Source organism: Prinia subflava, chromosome 1 (genome assembly GCF_021018805.1).
Source record: "Prinia subflava isolate CZ2003 ecotype Zambia chromosome 1, Cam_Psub_1.2, whole genome shotgun sequence".
Lineage (NCBI taxonomy): Eukaryota > Metazoa > Chordata > Aves > Passeriformes > Cisticolidae > Prinia > Prinia subflava.
This window is the reverse complement of record NC_086247.1, coordinates 135,585,825-135,608,959: the sequence shown is the minus strand read 5'-3', so window position 1 is coordinate 135,608,959 and position 23,135 is coordinate 135,585,825. Positions and strand designations below refer to the sequence as shown.

Below are 23,135 nucleotides of genomic sequence, written 5' to 3'. Positions count from 1 at the left end.
ATGTAACAAAGAGGACAAAGGAATCAAGAATGGACCTGGACAGGGAAAGGCCTGTTCAAGGAGCTGATGAGAGCAGAATATTCTACAACAAATATAAGAGAGGAAATGAGGGTCATGGGCTTCAAACCAAGACCTTGTACTTTATCTCCTACCCCAACTACAACAATATATAATCCACCTCAAAGAGATTATAAAGGAATAATAAAGATCATACTATCATAATCAGAACACTGATTTGAATCTGTTAGATGCTCAATGTTTATAACAGATAAGAGGAGAACATACTCTTAAAACCTTATTTTAAACAGAAAGATAAACAGTGAACTATGAAATTTGGTCATATACCATTTCTCTCCACTGATTTTAGTACAGGAAAAGTATTTTTAATATAGTTCCTGCTGCTATTGCCATTATCACCCATAACAAAAATGATCATTTGCCTGTATCTAACTGCTTTAAAACAATGTGGCTTTGACATCAAGTTTTTAAGTACTTGCGTTGTTCTGAAAGAAATACAGGGGTTTTTTTTTTCCTTGAACTATGTCTATTTTAAAAATATCTCTTGCTTATAGAGTGAAAGTATACAATACAAAAAGCATAAAACCCTCACCACAAGCAAGTATTCCAGCTCCATTTCTCTTTTACCTCAAAATAGGAAAATGAAGCAAAAAAAACCCCAAAACCCACTGTAACAATAAAAAGGACAAAACTTCTAAGTTTCAAAAGTGAGGTAATTTGTTATTCTTTGTATCACAAAAGCTTTGAAAGAAACTTCAGAGCAACAAAGACTTTGGTAGATGAGAGTATTCTGCCAGGCCATTCCACACACAGGTTTTACTGGAAACAGAAAGTTTCTCACAGCCCCAGATGCACTAACATTTAGAGCAGAGGAAGAACAAACCAGCCAATTTCAATTGCTAAATAGCACATGAGAATATGAAAATGCCATCCAGCTGCACAGGAGTCCAGATTCAGAATAGAATTTTACGTGTTTTAACTGGTCATTCCCCATGCAGACATTTTGATTTTCAGTTAAGCTAAATTGGGAAAATGTAATTGAGGGACACATTCAGCAAAGCTGACATACCTGAGTACCAATTTTGTTTTCTCTGTGTAACAGAACACACAGACAATAAAGTCCATATTAACTTTTCTTTTTTTTTTTTTTTAGCTGAACCTGTCACATGTAATTTTCAAAGAATTTGTTTTCATGCAAATTTTCCCCCTTTCAAAACCTGCCTCTAGGTCAATACACAGGCCAATCTCGTACAGCCACCTGCAGCACAGTGGTACCCATACATGGAACAAAACTTACTTTTCCAACAGTCCTTTTTCCCCCAGTGTGATTTTCATGATACTTTAAATGATACTATGTTCTGGAAAAGTATACTCAGAATAATAGCTAAAATAATAAAAACATATTTTGAGGTAAGAAAATGGATCAAATAAATGCCTACCTGAACCCACTGGAGATGAACCAACACTAAGACTTTGTAAACTTCCATTCCTGAGCAAAGTTGGAGATTTTTGAAGACCAGAACTTGTCACACTTCCTGCAGCAGATGCCACAGATGAAGTTGGGGAAGCAGAAGAAACTGAAAGATGGGAGAGACCTTCTTGACTTTTATTTCCTTTAGGTCTACCAGGCCCATGTTTACTCTGCTTATTTCCTTTCCGTTTTTTCTCTGTTACAGTTTCTTCTTCTATTCCAGAAGTCTGAGCTCGTTTGTATGCTATAGAAGTAAGGCTTGAATTACTTATGTCTCCAGGTGAGCTGTCAAAGTTTTTGGATTGGGAAACAGCTGCTGACGATGAAGGGAGCCCAATCAAGGAAGTGAAACAATTGACTCCTCCCTCCTGGCTCCCAGCCTCTCCTTTATGTACATCTTTGGTTGACGAAGCCTGTTGAGAATGTGTGAAACTGTCACTTCGCAGATCTGTGTCTGTAAAACTCAAAAAATCTTGGGGAGACTGAACTGAACTTCCAGAAGACGACTTTATGCTCCCAGGAGTGCCCAAAAAGCTTCCTAAAAAAGAAGGAAATACAATTATGTTTTTCCCTGTAGTTGACGAAAACCAATGGGAAGTATTACGATCTTAGAATAAAAAACTTTAATGTGAAAGGACTTTAGGAAAAGCTTTACCAAGAGTTTAAGAATTTTTTAAATAACTCATTGGTTCTCCTGCTGATCATCACTTGATATGATTCTCAGATTCCTGTCCGTGATTCAGATTTGCATCTGGGGCACAAACAAGGTGAAAATGAATAAAAGAAGAATAACAACTTTGTTGCTTAGGCAACTTTAACATCCATCATGTTTTGAAGCCATAACAAACACTTGGTGCAAATTGGAACAGTTTTTTTTTAATATACACATCTATAACAAGAAAGCTGACAGAAATGTGCTATGATCACATACACACTATGCCTGCAATCTTCCCATTCTACCTAAAATCAAGGGTCTGACACAGGTCAAGGGAACAACAATTGGGCTTAATTCTCTCTGGCTGAGGAGGAGTTCCACAGAAGACATCTTTTTCAAAAGTACAAGCGAGAAAGTAAAAAACAGTGTACAAAAATGGCATCTTAAGGCTTCTTTAGCACTGTCACAGAATCATAAAGATCTTCTGTGTAACAGAATCACATTCCTCCTTCAGTACTTGGAATGCAGTCATTTCATCACTGTATTAGTACATTCAAGGCAGAAAATGAAGCACTCTTGGGAACTACACACACCTACTTGCACTAAAATTCACTGATTTTATATAGGTGGGTATATGTGGGTACTGTTTCACAGAATTCAGACTGATGACAACATCAAGAAAATATTCCTAAATATGACATTAGGTATAAAACCCCATGTCCTTTAAAAGCTAGTATTTTATCACTAGTACTTCACTAAACTTTGGTAAAAATTCCATTTAAAATACAATTTACATAAACATAGCTATTTTAAACAATTAAAATATCATTATTCTGTATTTTAAGTTTTATCAGCTTCACTTATTGCAGCCCAAAGAAAATACGTGTACATAGTGAAGATCTGATTTGTCATCTGCAGTAAGATTTTTCTTTAAATAAAGAATTCCAGAAGGCAATTTTCAAAGTTTTGATAATTTAAACAAAAAAACCACTTCCTCTTCTTTCAAGTAAAAAACCCCTGAAATATTGAAAGAGTTCTAGACAAATTTACAAGTGTTCATTGCATAAATAAATTCAAAGGAAAATCAAAATCACAAAGCCCAAAGGACAGTCAGCTACTAGACACTACAGTGAAAATTACTAAAAATTACTTTATAGAAGGCCCAGTTTCCAGATGCATTTCCAAATAACATGTTTTAATAATTAAGAAATTAAAAAAAAACCTTTTCATTTTTTAGATAATTTTTTCAACTCTGATGAAGATGACGAAAGCAAATAAAATTTGCTTTTTAGAAGTGTTCATACCACATGTAGTGGGTTTTAGCAAGTTCAAAAAGTAAAAGACTTCGCATTACCTAAGGTAAATACTTTTTACATACTCATCTTCTGTTTATATATTTTAATAACAAAACAATTAGGTAGAAAGTTCGTTCGCTCTGAAGAAAATGGCATAGATTAAATCTCTGCATCTTGAAAAATTATTGAGGGGCCAATGCATCCTATGCATTAGGTAGTCCAGTTCTGTTCTTTAACCAGTGCACTGACTAAAAAAAAAAAATCAATATTACTCCCTTAAAGGGCTAAGACCTCCAGATTTAAATTCCTATTAAAGTTTACCTCAGACTAACTTTCTGGCACATAAAGACACTTCTGTTTGCAGCTAAAGAGAATACCTTAACAGTTGGAAAAAAAGCATCAGTTCGGCCTTTTAATAATGTACAACCTTCTTTTTCATATTATGGCAACAAACATTTTTACCTTGAAAAAAGCTGGGTACTTCCCTGAAGTAGAATAACATTCTCAGTATTGAAGATAAAAGATTAACTACTTTTCAAGTTCTGTATACCTAAAATTTCTAATTCATGTCAAAGCAGAAGCTGTGTTACAGCGTAACAATCAGTACCTTGCTGAAAAGGGCTAGCTGCAGTCACAGTTGTTCCTGGATTTCTTCCAGCACCAGGCTTTCTTCCCCTCTGACCCGAGCTGTGACCTGCAGATTTCTTCCCTTTGCTCTCTGACCCTCTAGCCTCTGAAGAATCTTTTCCACTTGAAACGTGTGTAGGAACTTCCTGGAAATTTGCATTTGTAAATCGAGCTGAGGTATCTTCCAACCGCTTCAAGGAGCCTGACATGGAGTTGTTGCTAGTGCTTGTGTATGTCTGGCATTTTAAAAGAGGGAAGAAATTAAAGAAACAAGTCACACAAAAAACTGTAACAACTGTTTAAAGGACCTCGTTCTTTCAAACAAACAGAAGTGTTCAAATACTACTGTAACTAGAATCAGCAGGAATTACTGCAGCTGAACTGTGAAGATTCTCAGCAAACAACTGAAGTACATAAAACATAATTTCATGAAAAAAAATGCATAATGGCTTTGGTTGAAATTTTTACCTCACTGAGGTAAATGGAAAAATCTCATGGGTACAGTCTTTATAGTCTATTTAAATAGGGTATTGTTATTTTACGCTTAAAACTAAAAATTAGAAAATAAACTTTTTATGCTTTTCTGAACACACAATTTTTATGCCTTTTTTGTTAAACTGGAAATGTTGTTCCATCAGCAGTGGAACTGTTGAAGGCATCAGAACCTAAGAACTTGAATTTTTAAGACTTTATAGCCTCCACACCAAACCAAAATCAGCTCCCTGGCAGGTGAACCATCCCCCATTCATCCAATTCCTTAACAATCACCAAGTAAAGACACACGAGAGAGCTGACCGAGACACACTTGCCTCAAACCCGCTCTCTGACAGATAGGAAAACACTCTTGAGCTCCCAGTGCAAATTTCCACCTCAGCCCCTACCCACCCCTCAAGAATTCTGACCCTTTTCCCACACTCACACACTCTCCACAGGACTTTCAAAAATTTCATCTTTAGGTCTATTATTAGTCTGTTAAATTTTACCAGAATTATTCCTATTGGTGAACAACAGTCAAAAGAGGTTTCACAGAAAGTAATTACATGGGCAGGGAAACTGCATGCACAATATTAGGAAACCATACAAGGGAAATTATTGTTCTCATGACAGAAAAAAACGTGGAGTTGTGGTAACAGAATTTTAATAATATAAGAAAGAAAATGAAAGCAAAATCAGAAAAAAGAAAAAAAAATCTACCGTTAGTTATACTCAAGCCACCTATTAAAATACCTGTTTAAAGCTACTTAAAAAATACAGATCAATCCTAGAAGCTACTCATCTGTTCAAAATGAGCTTGTCTGTTTTTCAGTCCTTTACAGGATAGAATTTAAAATAGTATCTACAGCTATCTCCATTAAGGAGCATACAAACACATGCCTCTTAAAACTGAGCATACACACACAATTTTCCCTGCCCCAAGTAGGATGCTTGCTGAATTTAGGCCCACAACAGAATGTTTCTTCATCTTTATATAAAGCTTTGTATAGCAGCTATACAAAGTTTTCCTAAATTTCCATATTTTACTAAAATAGTTAAGACATTTACACAAACCCTACTTTTCAGCTGAAAATGACAGAAGACAACTATATATACAAACTTTGAGGAAAGAAAATATTTCAATCTATTTGCATACCAGGCCAGGCAATGACAAGTAGGCATTAATTTGCAAACATTGTGCTGTGATTTGGTTTGACTGCAAGCCTGAATCCCACTCCTGGCAGATTTTGAAGAATATGCATACACAACACAGTTCTGCTGTGGAAAATTTTGCTCCCAAAGCTATTTGTGTTTCAGAAGGGGCTGTAAGGTGTACTGAAATCTACAGGCTTACTCAGAGAATCAGGAACACTCACATGATGAAATACACCCTAGGCACAGAGAGCTACTATCACTTTTATGCTCTCCATATTTCACTCTGTGTGCCCTGAAGAGTTACACCATCCATCTGCAGCAGGTCTTAAAACTTCTCAGGATTTACGCTAAACATGCAATAATCAGTCTTGGTATACATAGCACATGCCAAGGTTTGAGTGGCCTTTAGCCCTGTGCAGATGTATATGGCCTTATGTTGCACAAAGCACGGAAGAACCATGGCAAGTCATTCTCCACAAAAATGCCAGATGGGAAGAGCAGAGTCCAAGGAAAAACCAATCAACCCAAAAAACCCCCCAAACAAACACTGGGTTTGCATGGCCAGGTTTTGGGGGCTGGGGGTGTATAGGTGGGGCTTCTATGAGAAGTTGCCAAAGGCTTCCCCCACGTCTGATGGAGCCAATTCCAGGCGGCTTCAGGACCAACTAACGCTGGCCAGAGCGCATCAGAAATGGTGGTAACACCTCTGTGACAACACACCGAAGAGGAAAAATAAAAAGGATTATTGGGCAGATGCAACTGCAGCCAGAGATGGGCAGACTGAGAACATCAAGAGAAGTTGTTGTGAGAGAATCAACTCTGCAGACACCAAGGTCAGTGAAGAAAGAGAGGGAGGAGGTGCTCCAGACACCAGAGCTGAGATTCCCCTGCAGTCCGTGGCGAAGGCCATGGGGATGCAGCTATGCCCCTGCAGCCCAGGGAGATCCATGGGCATGTAGAGATTGACCTGCAGCCTATGGAAGAAACCCACAGCAAGTGGATGCCTGAGAGGAGGTTGTGACCTCATGGAGCAGGCTCCTGGCAGGACCTGGAGACCTGTGAAGAGAGGAGCCCATGTTGGAGCAGGTTTCCTGACAGGACTTGTGACCCTGGGGAGGATCCACACTGGAGACAGGCTGTGCCTGAAGGACTGCACCCTGTGGTGAAGTGATCCACGTTGCAGCAGTCTGTGGAAAAGTGTGGCCCGTGGGATGGACTCACGATGGAGACGTTTGTGAAGGTCTGTCTCCCATGGGAGGGATGCTGGAGCTAGGGGAGGACTCTTCTCCTTAAACATCTGCAGGAGCAACCAGTGACAAACTGATCACAACCCTCACTCCCCATCTCCCCACACTGCTGGAAGGAGCCAAAGCTCAAAACACGAAACAGAAATATTTTACCCAGAGTAAATACAGGGCTGATGGCTCTTCCCAACTAAGAAGGTGGGCACAAGAAGAGGCAGCAAAGAATTCAAATCACTAAGTTATTGCAGTTCTTCTTAAAGTATTCTGTATCTATGTCCCAAAAGTGAAAAATGTAGTGCTACTACATTAATCAAAGAGTAATCAGGCATTTCTTATTTCAAACTTTTTCAAACTTAATTGATTCAGACTGAACAACACTTGCTGTGACATTACAAGGATGCACAAAAGTGCCACTCAAAATAGCAGGGGCTGGAAGCTTAGTAAAATTTATTGGAATTAAATTCCGCAGGCAATTCAACTACACTACTAGAAGGTAAATTCAGTTTGTTGCGCAGCCTTTCATGAGTCTATCCAAAGAAATCACTCATCCAGATAAAAACATGCTTTAAGACATCACCTGCATAAATGGTCATTACCACTGGATTTACAAAGGTTTAACATCTTTAAAAAGGAAAAACAAATTTCATTTTAAATTTCAGTTCCCCCCACAAGAACATTATGGTAGCAGAAGTGATTATATACCATGATTAACATCATGCATTCAATACAAAGAAAGACTGCTGTGAAACAGAGATCAGGTTCAAATCAATTCTAGCAACTCTGTGTAAAAGGACACATAAAAACAATACATTAATACAATATTCTGAACCCAATATTCATCTTAGAAAAAAATAAACCTTGTTTCATTACTAAAACTTCAAACTTTTGAGGAACACATTATGAGTTTATAACCAAGAAAAGCAAATGGATGTAAATGGTGTTAAAAGGACTTCGGAAAAAAAATAACTGAAGGAACTAGCCACAAAAAAAAATAATTTCCATATATCCAGTAGATACATTTTAGAAAAACATAATTGCATTTAGGAACATCTGAACATCAATTTTGCAATAAAAACACCAATAAAAAGCTGAACACCAATTTTCCTGATGATTTGAAGCAGTATTAAAAAAGGTAATAAATGAAGCAAACAGGTTAGCTAAAGAAAACCCACATGCAAAAGATTTAATTTAGATTTTATTTAATAAAAGATTAAATAAAAAATACTAAAAGGGCATTATGATATTCAAATTCCACAAATAATATTCTGTTTCAGTTTAATTAAGTTATAATTTAAGTTCTAGAATTAGAGATTTTCTGTTCACTTTAGTGTTTGTCCTAGCTCATCCTTGTGACTATCCATAGGAGTAAACCTTGTCATTAGGAAAAGGATAGGGAGAACAAAGCAATTAGAAATAAGCTTAGCAGAAAAACAGAATCCAACTGTGTCTTTGGTATTAAAAGTGTATCTTTTGCATCCTGCCTATAAGAATAATCAATATTTCCATATGTTTTCTTAAACTTTTACAGAAATACACAGTAATATCACTTTTTGTAAAAACTTATGATGATTAGATAATCAAAGTGCAAGAGGGATGTAATTCAAGAAAAATAAGATCATATATAGTATAAAACCTAAACAAAGGTTGTAAAGTTTAAAGAAGTCGCCACGAAGCCTCTCTTACAGACTATGAATTTTACAAGTTGTCTCAGACTCAAAAGGAGAATGTTTAGGGCGAATTAATAAAATGAAATGACCAATCATGTGGACTAGTCAATACTACTCAAAGTGTTCTACAATCTGATTTCAATAGAAACTGTCACACTCACTGACTGCAACTTCTAATTGCTCTTAAATCAAACCAACAAAGTGGTTTCTGCCTTTTCTTCTATTTTTTTGAATAGAGTTATTGAGAGTTTCAGAAAACCACTAAGTTTCACTTGATACAACAGCATGAAAGACAATACAGTAAAACAAAAAACAAGATTCATCAGAAGTGTGAGCTACAAATAATTGGATGTTAGCAAGTATGAATTCTCAAGTTAATAATCTTACTATTGAGAATAAAAAAACCAGGCAAAGCATACTGAAAATCTAACTTTCTTGGAGATTATTCTTGAAATTGATCCCACCAGTTGAGAGAGTACTTCCACAGACCAGAGAAAGTTGGTATTTGAATCGTTTCACCTTGTCCTGATGAGATCTTGGTGTACCATATGCAAACACACATTTGTTGAATGTAACACCTCAGCAACCAAACCACACACAGTAAACACAAGCCTCAACACCTTTGCTAAAACACAATGATCTGTGTACTCAGCACAATTCAATTCAAACCACGATGCCCTGACTCTGATGTCAAACATCCCCCCATGAATGGGACATGTTTTTTCCAACTTTGAAATCAGAAAACCCATTTCTCAATAGTACAGCCCACAGTGCAATGGCAACATTAGTCCCGTTATATTGGTGGATAGAAAAAGGGATTCTTGCTGAGTGCAGTGAGAACTGTCACTATTTAATCCTGTATGTTCCTGCCGGAATTAGGTATTTTCTAACACATCAACAGGAAGGAAAGGTCAGAGAGCCTAACAGAACAGCCTGCTAATAAGTCAAATTATATGAAGCATGAGCTGTAATTTCATAACTACCAGTTTTAAATGTTTACAGGTTCACTGTCAGCTCAGCATACACAAGTGAATTTTGAAGGAAAGACTTTCTAAATTATTAAATATAGCTCAATTAAGTAAAATTTACTGGCACCTGACTCACAATTTAAGTACAAAACTCTAAGCCTTTCTCCATATGATAAACCTCCGAGCATTTTGGGATTCTACATCACAGGAAAGAATACCCAGAGTACTTGATAATAACAGAATTTATGCCATTATAAAGCTCCTGTATATACAGTGGAATGATTACATCATGAAATTTTGGCATAAGTAACTGAAGTGGAAGAGGAGAAAAAATACATTGACTTACTTTTTCTGTAGTTACAGTAAGAGATGGAACCAAAGATGGTGAGGACTCCGACTGCTTCTTATATTTTTGCTTGTGTTTATCTTTCTCTTTGTATTTCTAGAAGTTGTAAAAATAAAAACTAAGTTCAGCTTCACCTTTAACATAACCCATCCTATACCACATCAAGTGTTACCAAAATTGAAGAGAAATGGCAATAAGGTCCTGTGCTATTTGGAAAACACATTAATATTTTGAATGGTTTATAATATAATTTTATAAAATCAAATCAAGTATTTGTATTTCTTTTCAAAGTGCACAAACTGAAATTTTTCAATTATAACCTGCATTTGTGAATGCACTGTTGTTAGTATAACCATCTTTGCAATAATCACTTAATCAACAAAAGAAACTAGACTAAAAACAGACATGGCTTCTGTTTCAAAGATCTTCACTGACTCACTTTTCACCAAAGATTTCTATCTTTCTGTATCTCTGCACCTGAACAGTAATTTTTTGGGAATACTAATGTAAATTAATGCTAACGTAAACTAATGTTAATTAATTAAAGGTTTTGGCTCTGGTTCCCCTACTGACATCTCCATGCACAAGAATGTGAAATCTGATGTAGATTACGTTTCCAGAAAATGGACATGCATTTTACAGATTAATATGTATTTTCTGTGGTAAACGGAAAAAAATATCAAAAGCTATACAAATAAAATGTGTTTCCTAAAAGAAAGAGCTGAGAATGTAATATTTTTTTAAAAAAATTTTTTTTTTTAAACATTAATGAACCATTGGCAGTGTGAACAAAATTGTGCCAACAGAGAGAAAACAACTTTTTATCCCAGAGCCTTTACAGTATAACAGAAGTCTTTCATACTGACAGAAATCAATTTTTGGAGGATTACAGAATCAGACCCAAACTGTATTTGTCTGAATAGTTTAAACAAATCCTTCACAAAAATAGCCAGTCTGACAAAACTAACAATTAAACTTAGAACACAGAACTTCAGGTTTTTTCCCAGTCTAATCATAAAGTCATTTTTTTCCTTAGCAATGTAATATGGTTTACTTAGTCAGTGTTAGAAGATGCAAAGAAACTGCAGCTGTGAGAGAAAGTTACTTACAAGCTACTGGTACTCAAGTATTTTATTTCTTTAATTATGTATTTGTGGAAATTTTGTGAACTAACACAAAACTCTGCAGAACAGCACAATGTATGGCAATGTGTTCAGACTGCTTCTACAGAGAGCTAGTAAAAAATGTGCATACATATGGATTGATACAAGGGGCTTAAAAATCCCATTGAGCAGCTTGAAAAGATGTGTAAGTCTGAACAGCCATATAAAACTCAGTAACTGTTCTGAATCTTAAAATCTATCCACATTTATCTTTCTCTAAGATAGAGAAATGCAAATGCTTGTCCAGACTTTCAAAAGAACATTTGTTCAACAGCAACTGCACAATCACTCTCACCAAGCACAGGACGAGATGCAACACGTGCATACTCTATTCAGGTACGACCAAGTATCACCTCTCTGTTTCTGTCACAACGGAAGAAATAGCAGAAACTTAATTTATGTCATGGAATCAGCCTGAGAGAGTAAGAGAATGGTTTCTCAAATTCTCTAATAATGCAGAATCAGTTAACTGACAACCTAGATGCAACTGAAAGCAAAACACTCATCTCTATGTTTATGAACTGTAAATACCAGGTGACTGACTTAGAGATCACCTTGTTTCTAACCAGGCCAAATCCATTTAACTAAACTAATTTTGTCAGAAATGAAATACAGTTTAACTAAGTTCATAAAACAAGTAAAAAAGCTATCATCACCAAAATATTATGTAAAACTATACTTGCTAGATACAATATACAGAGTTCTTTTAATTCTTGCACACTTCTTAAAACTCAAAGACAGGTACACGTTAAAAAGCTGACAGGGATTTCTAGGTTTGGAGTTTTTACACACTCAAGTGAATTTGGGGGGTTTTTTTTCCACTCTGCCACATGGATAGAAATATGGAGTTTTTCCCTTCATAATTAAGTGAGCAGGAGTCATAACTACAATGACACACAATGTAAGGTAATAGAGGCTTGTTGAAGGAGCTTTAGATCAAGGAAGTTGTGTTTGTTTTCATTTGTGTTTTTCTCAAGGGGAGATTGTTTGTTTGTCTCTTTTTAGACCTGTAAAACACATTAGAAAGGAAAAAAACTACTATGGAAAGGAAGGATTCAAATGTACTGCACAGTCTTTCCAATAACGTCTTAAATGTAACAATCCTCAAAGTATTACACATACTAACAGGAAAAGCAGGCAGGAATCAAGGAAAAACAGAAGCATCTACACCAAGACTGCCATGTTATCCATCAATTCCAGAGACACAAGACTTTCATCAGTGCTAAGCCACCAAAACCTTGAGTAACAATTTCATTGAACCCTAGACAAACTTCAAGAAGGAAGCTATGGCTAACCAGTTTCGTTGGTTTTCATCATTCTACTGGGAAATTCGAATCATCCTAAAGCTTTTTTTTCATTTATTTATAATTTTAGAGCCAAGGGGCAAAGACTTTAATACACTATAAGATGAAACCTCACAACAATATCAGTAAACAAGAAGAAAACTTTTAAATGAACATATTTTACAGTCTTTTCTGTTGACTTTCTAGTATTCTTTTACTTCCAGTGCTTATTTCATCTAAAAGGCAAAAACCATAAAATTCTGATCAAAGGAACACCTAGGAGGACTTCTAATTACATTTTGTACCATACTGAAATCAACAGTAGTCCCTACGCATAACGAAGTGCCAGGAAAGACAAGGGACACAAGAACAGCAGGAAGGAAAGGGGCATAGACAACTCAGTGTCTGGAAAGAATATGCTTGATTTTTGTAAAGTGAAGCATCAGCAACCACATCAAATTTCTCTCCCAGATTCAAAGCATCAAGACAAAGTTTGCCAGGGCAGCTTACCAAGGTTACAGCTTTCCACTCACTGCAGGGGTAACCCATCCAAAGGCTTTCTGCATACAAACATCTCGTTCGCAAGACATCTGCTGTCCTTAACTCTGCATTTCCTCCTCCTTTTAGGTTATACCTCCTCTCACCAATTTCCTTTTTTTTTTTTTTTAATCACTTTTTTCGTTCCCAAGGAAAGTTGAGAAGCATTATTTCTGAATGTGAATTGACTTCAAATGGATCAAAGAACTAGAGAACATTGCAGGAAAATCTCTGAAAGAAATACTTAATTTTTAAACTGATAAGAATAAAAATTTCAACAACAAGCTGCTGAGACTGCTGAAGAGATGTAGCTTCCACAAAATTACTTATTGTAGTTGCACCTTCTACCAAAAAGATGCATCATAAGCACATAAAAAGTATAAGAAGAGCTCTGAAACAGCCACTTTGGAATTCAGAAAAGGATTAACAGAGGGACATGAATTCCCACAATGTTTAACAAATATGACAGCTTTCAATCAAGTCTGTCTCAGAGGCCACACAAACTAGCCATCTTCCCCTACTGCCAGAGAAACAGCAAACTGTTACCTCCTCATGCACAACTCTGCCTGCTTCACTTTTGTAACATCTCTATTCAGTCACAGCTCTAAAAAAACTCCAAAAAAAACTTGGTGAGCAACAGCTCACCAAGATAAACATTCACCCATAAAACCACATGGGAACCCCCCCCATTCTAGGGAAGGTAGGATCAAAAGCCTGATCATTTACAAGCTTTCTGTAAGGAAAACAAAGGACAGAAATTACTCTAAACAAGGACTGAAAACAGTATTAGCAGAGTGAAAGCTAAGGGAGCATTAATGCCAGACAGCACACACATATCCCATTTATACACTCAGGAATGAGTCCAGATGTTCAAACTCCTGTACAGAGCTGATGAACACAGACTGTACATTCTGTAAAACCAAGGTTCAGCAGGAGACACAATTCCAAGGAAGAATGTATTAAAAAAAGAAAGGGCCAATGACATAATTGACAAAGGAAACTTTAATTTTGGTTCATGAGAAAGATAGTTAAGCAGACCAGATTCAGGCAGCTCCTGAAATCTTTCTTACTGTAAGAAAAATAAGGCATGATTGCCATGCAGCCATTGGGTAAGCACCTGTGACAATATTCATCCTGAACAACTTGAAGGGCCTGGACTTATGGTGCAGCTAAATATCAACCCAAAATGCCCTGAGCAAATACATCATGATTAATCAGAAAGCTTTATTTCTCACCAGGGATCTCATTTTTAGCTTTTGTTTCTTACCTAAAAAATTACGTAATCCCATCTTAACTCCAACAGCTACATGTTGCTAGATAACAAAACAAGTATGTGCAAGATTTCTGGAACTCTGCAGCACCTTCTGTACACTGCTTTCCTGCAGAGCAGGGAGTAGGGGAACAAAGAAGGGGAAGGAAATACTTTCTGATTGCTTCTGTTTCTCCCAAAGATTCAAGCTACAAAATTATTACATAATATGACTTCACAAATACACTTTGGTTCCAATTCTTCTTTTTTTTTAACCTCATGTACTTGTTTCATCACTCCAAAGATCAGCACTTGCTCATTCAATTTCTTTAACTTACTGGCAGAGAAACATTTGTCAGAGGAGTGAAGAAGACCAGCATCTCATCAAAATATAAAATTAAGGATACATGTGTAACTACATTTTAGCTCCGATCTGTTACCAGCAGAAGAGATGTTATAAAATACATCTTTCCAAACCTTGGACTTCAATGTTTGGAAAAAAGGAACAATAGCTCACTTCTAGTGAACTAGAATTTCTTCTAGTACAGGAGAAATTAATGAGTTGAGCTTTTCTTTTAAATGGCATTAATAATAATATAAATATAAAAATTCATAACATTTCCACATGGAAGTTATCATTTAACTTGCTGAAGGTGTCTACACCTATCTGCAATTCATTTTTGTCTCAAGAATGCATAGCCCTCTTGAAAGGGGTTTCTGCGGGAGTTTATTTGATTAAAATACATTCCAAAGTTCAGCATTTAACAGTTCACTGTTACAAAGGAATAAAAAGGTTTTCTGACCCCACTCTCACCTTTCTCAGAGTGCTTAGCTTGCCAGACCTTCCATCTGCCCACTCAAACTGCTGAACAGCAGCAACAAAAACCAAGTGGAGAGTTTTCTGTTTTTTAGTGAGCTACATTAGTTCTGTGAAGGAACACGAAAGATGGGAGAGTAACAGGCACAAGAGGCAGATGCAGAACAGAGAAGAGCTCACGGGCTCAGGAACAGAAGACTAACTTCTGCTTTGGAAGAATTAGAACACATGCACGCTATCAGCAACCACCTGTGCTTAATCCTTCAAACTGCTTGGGTTTACCTTGAATTACTGCATTTTTATAGCATTTCTATTACAAAAATCCTTATCCTCAACTACCTTTGGCTGTTCCAAGTTTTTAAACCTCAACATTTTAAATTCTACTTTCTTTATTGATTATTGTAAGCAAAATTATCTGAATGCCTAAATCCCTATTTTTTCAGCTGCTGTTTGACTTCCTCAAATAATTCCAATGTATCAGAATGTTCTATTAGCATAGAGTACTCATAGAATTTCTTTTGTCATTTATAGATTTTCTGCATTCTTGTGTCAGCAAAGACTGTAAATCCTGAGCTGTCACATCACTACTAACATCCCTCAATGGAAAGCTGTGCCTAGTTCTTGCTTGTCCCAAATAAGAGGCCAGATCTGCTTGGCCTCTTATTTGGGACTAGTAGCTATTAGTAATATAACCATAATAATAATTTCAGAATGAAAGATGACTACAGTCCCCGAATTTCAAACTCAAATCCTAATTTATCTTACTTTTATGAGAACAGTCCTTGCTCAGGCATTCATCTAACTAGCATTTTAAACAGTATCATCCACAGCAGAAAAACTCAGGGCAGCAGCAGTTGCAGTCACACAGTAATAAAAGGATACAGGCAAGAGATAGTTTATAAGGAGAGGTAGGACACTACTGCAGCATTATTCATACACATACAGCTCTAAGCATAACACTTTTTCTTAAGAATCAGTTCTTGATTCAATTACTTAAATACCCAAAAGCCTCACTTAAATACAGAAATAACAGTCATAATTTTAACTGTCAATGGTAAAAAGACTCAAGAATCAATGATAAAAATGCCATCCAAAGCTTCTATGAGGTGCAAGACTATCAACTCTTAACCAGAATGAGCTACTTCTTTGATATTTAACACTAAAATACACTGCTTCTGTTATTTGCACACTTTAATATTAATTGCAGTGCAGAACACTTAAGTAGCACTTTATAACCTCAAAAATGGTGCAAGATTACCTAAATCAATGCAACTATGTATTGTCAGTGCTCACCTTCATTCATTCCTATAAAAATTACAAGTTTAAATTATAACTTAAAAAATAACTTAAAGATACCTGTCAAATATACATCACAAAACAGGCAAGCAGAATGGCATACAGAAGGAATCCATTCAATTTTCCTGTCTCAGTCAGTTTAACATCATAGATCATCTTTAACTGCAAACGGTCTACCAGAACCCAAAACATGGCACTCATGAAATATACAATCACATAATGTTCTAGAAAATGTTACAAAGTCAAAGTACTAGTAATCTGGCATTAATCCAGGATCCAAATCCAGCAGAAGATATTTCAAAGCACCTTTTACTTCTGCATCTCTCACAGTAATAGCTGTAATAACTGAAATGATGCTGGCTATGAATGGGACAGAGTTAATTTACTTCACTTGGTGTGGGGCTGTATTTTGGATTTGGGCTGAAGACAGTGTTGAGAACACAGGAATGTTTTCATTTTTGCTGAGCAGCCCTTATACAGGACCAAAGCCTTTTCTGCTCCTCACCCCAGCAGTGTGTGGGCTGGAGGTGCACCAAAACCTGGGAAGGGACACAGCCAGGAGCACTGACCCTAAATGACACAAGATATCCCATGCCATAAGGCATCATGCTCAGTATATAAAAGTCAGGGAAAGAAGAGGAATGGAGGGGTGGTTCAGAGTGATAAGGTTTGTCTTCCCAAGTAACAGTGACCTGTGACAGGAATGCCTGAACACCTGCCTGCCCATGGGAAGTGGTGAATGAATTCCTTGTTTTGCTCTGCTCACGTGCACAATTTCTGCTTTAGCTATTAAACTGTCTTTATGTCAACCCCCAAGTTTTTTCACTTTTACTCTTCTGATTCTCTTCCCATCCCATAAGGGAAGAGAATGAGCAAGTGGCTGTGTGGGAGGGAGCTGCTGGCTAGGGGTTTTGAGTTTGTTTTCTTTCACAGTAAAAGTCAAAGACTAAAATGTGTACTTTGAGATAGAAAAGACAGTTGCAACCTAGGCAGCCTTACAAAATTCTGCATCTTGCAGAGTAGTTTTTAGGTATACCTGAGGTGGTATGTTTGTCATTTTGATTTTATAATAATTAACTAATCCCAGCTGACAAACTTAATACTATTGAAGTGTTTGCTGTGCTAATGTACACTAAAAGCATTACTCTATATGATGTGTTACCATAAGGTTAAAAAATATGAAGTAGTCAAATCAGTAATTCCATTATAATCTTGAGAACTGAGACCAAAAAGTTTCTACTTTTTCTCTTACTAAAATGACAGAAATTATAAATTAAAATGAACTTATATTCTTATGTATCTTCTTTTCTTGACCTTCACAAGAGATCACTGTGGTGGTGCCAGCTCCAGTAAATTTCATGCAGTTGATTATCACTATGGCAGTTGTATACACAGGAAACAGCACAAGTTAACAGAAAATTTTAGCAAGCAAAAAGTCAAACAAGAGTGTCACCTTTCCTCTTAATCCTGCAGATAAAAATATCTATTAGCAAATATACTCTAAGATAGAGTAGCTTTCTAATGAAATTTTGTCTACATAGCCACATGCTGTCAGTAATCCCAAACAGTTCGACTTTCAATAGAATTTAACATGAAGAGATGTATTAAAAAAGAAAAATCTACACTCCTACAAAAGTCAGTACAGAACAGGTGCTCAGAAACAGAAACACTACTCACTGGCAACAACAGTAAAGACTGAAGGATGAAGACTCCCCCCCTTTTGTACTCATGGAACCCACAGTTTTGGGAAAATTCAGTTTTGGGAAACAGGAACTGGGTTCTGGATCTTAGATAGATGTTAGTGTATCTATACACTGAGACACATGTGGTTTACATTTACTGATCAGCTTTTAGAGGTGCTTTAGAGGCATGCTTCTTTCCCTCCAGCAGAACAGAATTTGGAGTAAGTTAACATGGATGTAAGTCACATCACCATTAGCATCTATACCACACAGTTCTTATCCAAATAATATTTATCTAGTATTATTTCAATTATTCAAACTCAAGTAATTTCAAAGTGGTTGCAAACCATTTTTCTTCTAGTTATCTTTAGCACTCTTACAATTTTGCTTCAGACATTAAGAGCAGTTGAAAGGACTAAACAATCAGTCAAATACATTAAACTGATAAACAAAACTTACAATTTTAATAAAAATGCAACAGGATACTGCATTACTGAGATGACTTTGGAACTTTTTTCCATAAAAATTTATGTAAAAACCCCAATGTTCAAGTAGTATCATTTAGTTTATGAAATGAAGCGATTCATAGAGGAATGACAGAATTAGAGTCATCCTTAAAACACTCTATACAGTCACTATAAAGTGACTCCTTGGGATTAAAACAGGTTTTTGTTGTTTTTTAAGAGAAAAAAGAAACCACTGCTTATGCAGCTGAATGATAACCCAAAATTCTGCAATCTGATCCTGTTTTTACCACAGAATCTTATGTGATGCATAACAGGTCCATTTTACCTTTTCAGTCAGTTGTTCAGACAGTGAGGAAATGCCCCAGGAACACTTGATCTGAGTGTTTACAACTTGCCTTGTAACAGCTTACACAGTGCATTAAATTCATTAAAAAGCATCAAGCACCTTTCTCCCAAATAAAATTCACTGCCCTGACACATGAGCACAGGCTGCTTCACAACATAGTGGCCAAGTCTGGGCAGTTCCAAACCAACACAAGCCTATGGAAACTTTCAATGCACACAAACATGGTTCGAGTCTTCCCTTCCCGTGGGCCGAACAACCCAACTCCCAGCTACAGTGGAACACACACAGTGTGACCCACTGCCACAACCTCTCCTTGGGTCTTCAAGTTTCTACCCACAAAACCAGAAAAGCTGTAATGTTTCTTCAAGAACAAGAGAAGCAGCAAAAAGCTGCCCACAATGCATTAGTAGCTCAGTGTTTCGGACCTTATCCTGGCTCCTGCATTTCAGGCTCTCCTCTGATGCTCTCCAGCTTCTGTGATAGTGACAAGACGCTCCTTGTCACAATTACATTCTTTTTGCCTCTTCAATCACAACTTCTTAGACATCTGCAGTCTTCAGTCACGAGCCCATTTTTGTTTAATTTACATTATATAAGCCATTAGAGCAGTTTTAAATTTTCCCTTCCTGTTCAGCTCAGACCAAAACCCTTCTAGTAGAAAAGGCACCTGTGTAATCCAGCTGCTATATAGTAGCTACTTACTACATAATATATTCACATTTTTCAGAAGTCATAAACATATAAAGCTAGTAATCTTGTCTAATTTTCATGTTAGTGGCAAAAAAAGACATCTGTCATAGAAAAACCAATTCCAGAAATGTTTAGTTCCTTCTTTAGTCCTTCCAAATATAAGACTGCCAGTAACATTAAAGCAAGGCTTTCTTCTACAGCATCATGGCAGCCTAAGTTTTCCCAAGAAAGTCTGAGTAAACACCTGGGCCCTGAAGAAAAGGGACACTATAATGGAATGTCAAGTGACATACTATCAATCCTCTGTATAAGGGACACAGACTCATCACTAATTATTTCTAAATAGCATCTCTGCCACAGAAACTAACAATGCTTAAGCAGCAGTAATCAGAACATAATGAAGCTATTTATTCTGTAACTTCAACATCATCACGAAAATTAAATCATACCAAAGGTTTGGTTAGATTTGTTCAGGGTTTTTTTTATTATTATATCTTTACATATTTGTTACTGATTTTGTTGGCAGAGTGCCCAGAAGAGACTAAACACACACTATGAATGGGAAACACAGGCTTTCAGCGGAGTCTGTAAAAATGACAGTTCCTATATTAACATTTTTAGACCAGCCTCTTCTTACTGCTGTGTAATATTTCACATGCACAAATACAGCTTTCGAGGTCTTAGCAAGAAAAGTGGTTCCAAACCACAACTCATACAGCTACTGCTTGGCAAAACAGAAAGCTTTAATGATGCCTAGAGATCAGATTATCCAAATTTCCAAAGAGCAAAGATGAAAGATAAAGCAGAAACTACAGTGGCCGTGAGGGGGATGTGGATGCCACACACACACAAACACTACTGTATCTGTGAAGAAAGATATAAATACTTACTGTAATACCACAAACATCTAGATTCTCAAGGGATTTAGAAAAGAGGAAATAAGGAAAGTCACCCTAAAAAAACTGCCCTACTCCTCCAAGATACTTAATACACTATATCAAATATACAGCATAAGCTGAAAAAACAGCCGACACCATTGACTGAATATACTGAGTTTAGAAGTCCCTCCAAGCACACCCTGTAGATTTCACAGGTACGACCTGGGAAGCATAATGAAATTCAGTGAAATTCATTTAAGAAAAACAAAAAATAAAACCCAAAATAAAACAAAAACCACACACCCACTAACTTGCAGGTTTTGTCCATGTGAGTAAAAATCCATGCATGTACTTTGATAAAACGTGACCTGAAATATGATAGTAGTGAAAAACTAAAAAAAAATATAGCAAACATTAGTAAGGGTTTACCATGCAGCCATTCTGTAATCTGTAATTCAAAATTGTTTTTTTCTACTAACGTGTTACTAAGAAAAAAACCAAGTCTGTCAAAACTCCATACTTTTACTATTTTAGCCCTAGATTTTGATTTAGAGGTACAACAGCATCACAGTGCACACTCTTTTCTTCATTACCAGATAAAGATGCAATGATTCATCTACACCGTTACACAAGTCTAAAGATCAGACTTATTAGAAGATTATCCAAGAACAACTGGCCATCAATATCCATCCAAAATGGAAGGGATCTTAAAATCCAAATTAAATATTAAGGAGACTAAGAGTCTGAAGACTCACATTTGCTATTCAATTTCCTGCTTCTATAAATACAGTTCCTTTGTATAACACACATTTGGTCAAAAGATTCTTTGATTCCAATTTTTATGTAATGATTTTTAATAGTGTAAAACTAAGTTTACCACATCCACATAAAATCCTATTAAGCTGTTTGTACAGGATGAGTGCTAGTGAGCAGTTTTGCACATATTCTTTGGAGGCCTAAAAAAGTGTCAAAGTATATTTGCATTGTTGTGTCTGTTATCACCCTCTGCTGAATTTAGATGACAAATATCCCACAGACAACTTAATGCAGCAGTAATAAAACCCTAAAATTTTAATCATCATAGATATGAAATGATTTTTTAATAATATGCAAAGTCAAGTCATTGAAAGAACATACCAACATCAGAAATCAGCAGTTATATTCTTTGTACCCTCACAGCAAGATTTCCCAAGTAAGTAACAAGGTATCTTGCCAGCACAGTGGGCTTGACCACCAGTACCAGTAAAATGTGTCAAGAAGAGATGTCAGTTCTTTGATGACAGAAAGATATAACAGGTTTAAACATAAGGAATTAGATGTAGGTGTTTAGGCACACAGTTGCTAAAATGTTTTCATCCCCCATGTAGTCACAAAGGGTATACAAGAAAAGCTGTAACAGAAAATAAAGGCAAAGGAAGTTGCAGGGAACAGCCTTCCCAATGGATATGTTTCAGTATCTCAAAGCTGAATACAAACAGAAATAGAAAAGTGCACAGACAAATGCACCTGAAGAGGTTTCCTCACTGGATGCCAGTACCTATGGTTTATCACGTGTTATTATTCAGTGCTTCTGAACAAGATTTTCTTCACACTTTTCAGCAAAAATTAAATTTACCAGAAAGTGCTACTTTTAAGCAGATGTGCCACATAATTAGCAACGACAAATCCACTTACTTTTTTCTCCTTCTCATGATGTTTATCCTGAGAGTGAGAGGAAGAATCACTTAAACTTTGATCATATGACCTATTAGATCCCCGTTTGCTCTTTTTCTAAAAAGAGAAAATATATTTATAGACAGAGAAAAGGAACCATTTGAATAAATAAAAAGTATAAAGCATTTCTAGTGACAAGACGCCTTATTGCTTGAGGAAAAAACTTCAGTGCTTCAGTTACTGGAAAGATGACTAATTACTGACACTAAAATTCACAAGACTACTGAATGTACACCAGGAAAAAAGCCTATCCCTTTATCAACTTTTACACTTCTCACAAATTTGCAGGATATGCTTTCCACAGAGAAATTAAATATGCCACATTTTAAAGGTTAAAAGATGCTAGACACATTTTCATGTTTTCATAACATAAACCAAAAAAGATGCTGCTCAAATGACTATCACATGAAGCCACTGTGATGCCCTGACACATGCCTCAAATGCATTGTAAGGTGACTTAATGACTTATTTATTATTCAAATGATCTGTCTGGTATATTTTCATTAAAATGGATTAAAAACCAGGATACAGAATGCTACAGTCATGTCTGTGATTTTAAGTGGCAGGTGTAATTGCCTGTATTTCGGTAATGTCTGAGAGCCTAGTCCAGGACTCCAAATACTTTATGCTGGACCAGTGTTCTAAAGGTTGGTTTTCTAGTAACTGAGGAAGCATTTAAAAACACTTCAAGCCACTCCTTTGTCAACCAGTTTTCAGTGGAATAGTAGATGTAGAACACCCACCAACTTCAGCAGAAAATACTAAGCACCTGTATTCACCAGGCATTAACAGTCACAATAATCCTAAAGAAAAACTGAAGCACTTAAAACAATCTTGCCAGTCTTCACTGTTCTTCCCACTACAGCTTCTTAACGGAAAGCTAACTAAATAAATATCAAATGTAGAGTTATGTCTAAACTTGGTTTTTAAATAAACATACCTGTTCTCAATCATAGCAGCACTGCAACATTCAAATCAATGGCATAACACTGTAATGGTTTGCCTCCACCATTAAATAACAGACCATTTTCACTCTTCTCGTATATGATTAGCACAAGAGAGTAAAAAAAGTCTTAAGCTTAGTAAGGGCCTAG

At 36.3% G+C, this 23,135-nt stretch overlaps 1 protein-coding gene across 4 annotated transcripts in view; it reads right to left on the bottom strand.

Moving 5' to 3' along the window:
* The window catches only part of MLLT10 (MLLT10 histone lysine methyltransferase DOT1L cofactor), a 125,827-nt gene that overhangs the window by 57,094 nt on the left and 45,598 nt on the right, over positions 1 to 23,135 (bottom strand). For 3 of the 4 annotated variants that reach the window (XM_063413612.1, XM_063413623.1, XM_063413633.1), the window contains exons 8-11: positions 22,003 to 22,098; positions 9,921 to 10,016; positions 4,047 to 4,302; positions 1,458 to 2,027 (exon numbers count right to left, since the gene is read on the bottom strand). In XM_063413612.1, coding sequence (XP_063269682.1) covers positions 1,458 to 2,027; positions 4,047 to 4,302; positions 9,921 to 10,016; positions 22,003 to 22,098 — 1,018 coding nt within the window. The remainder of the gene's footprint in view (positions 1 to 1,457; positions 2,028 to 4,046; positions 4,303 to 9,920; positions 10,017 to 22,002; positions 22,099 to 23,135) is intronic. The other variant, XM_063413641.1, reaches the window with a different exon arrangement.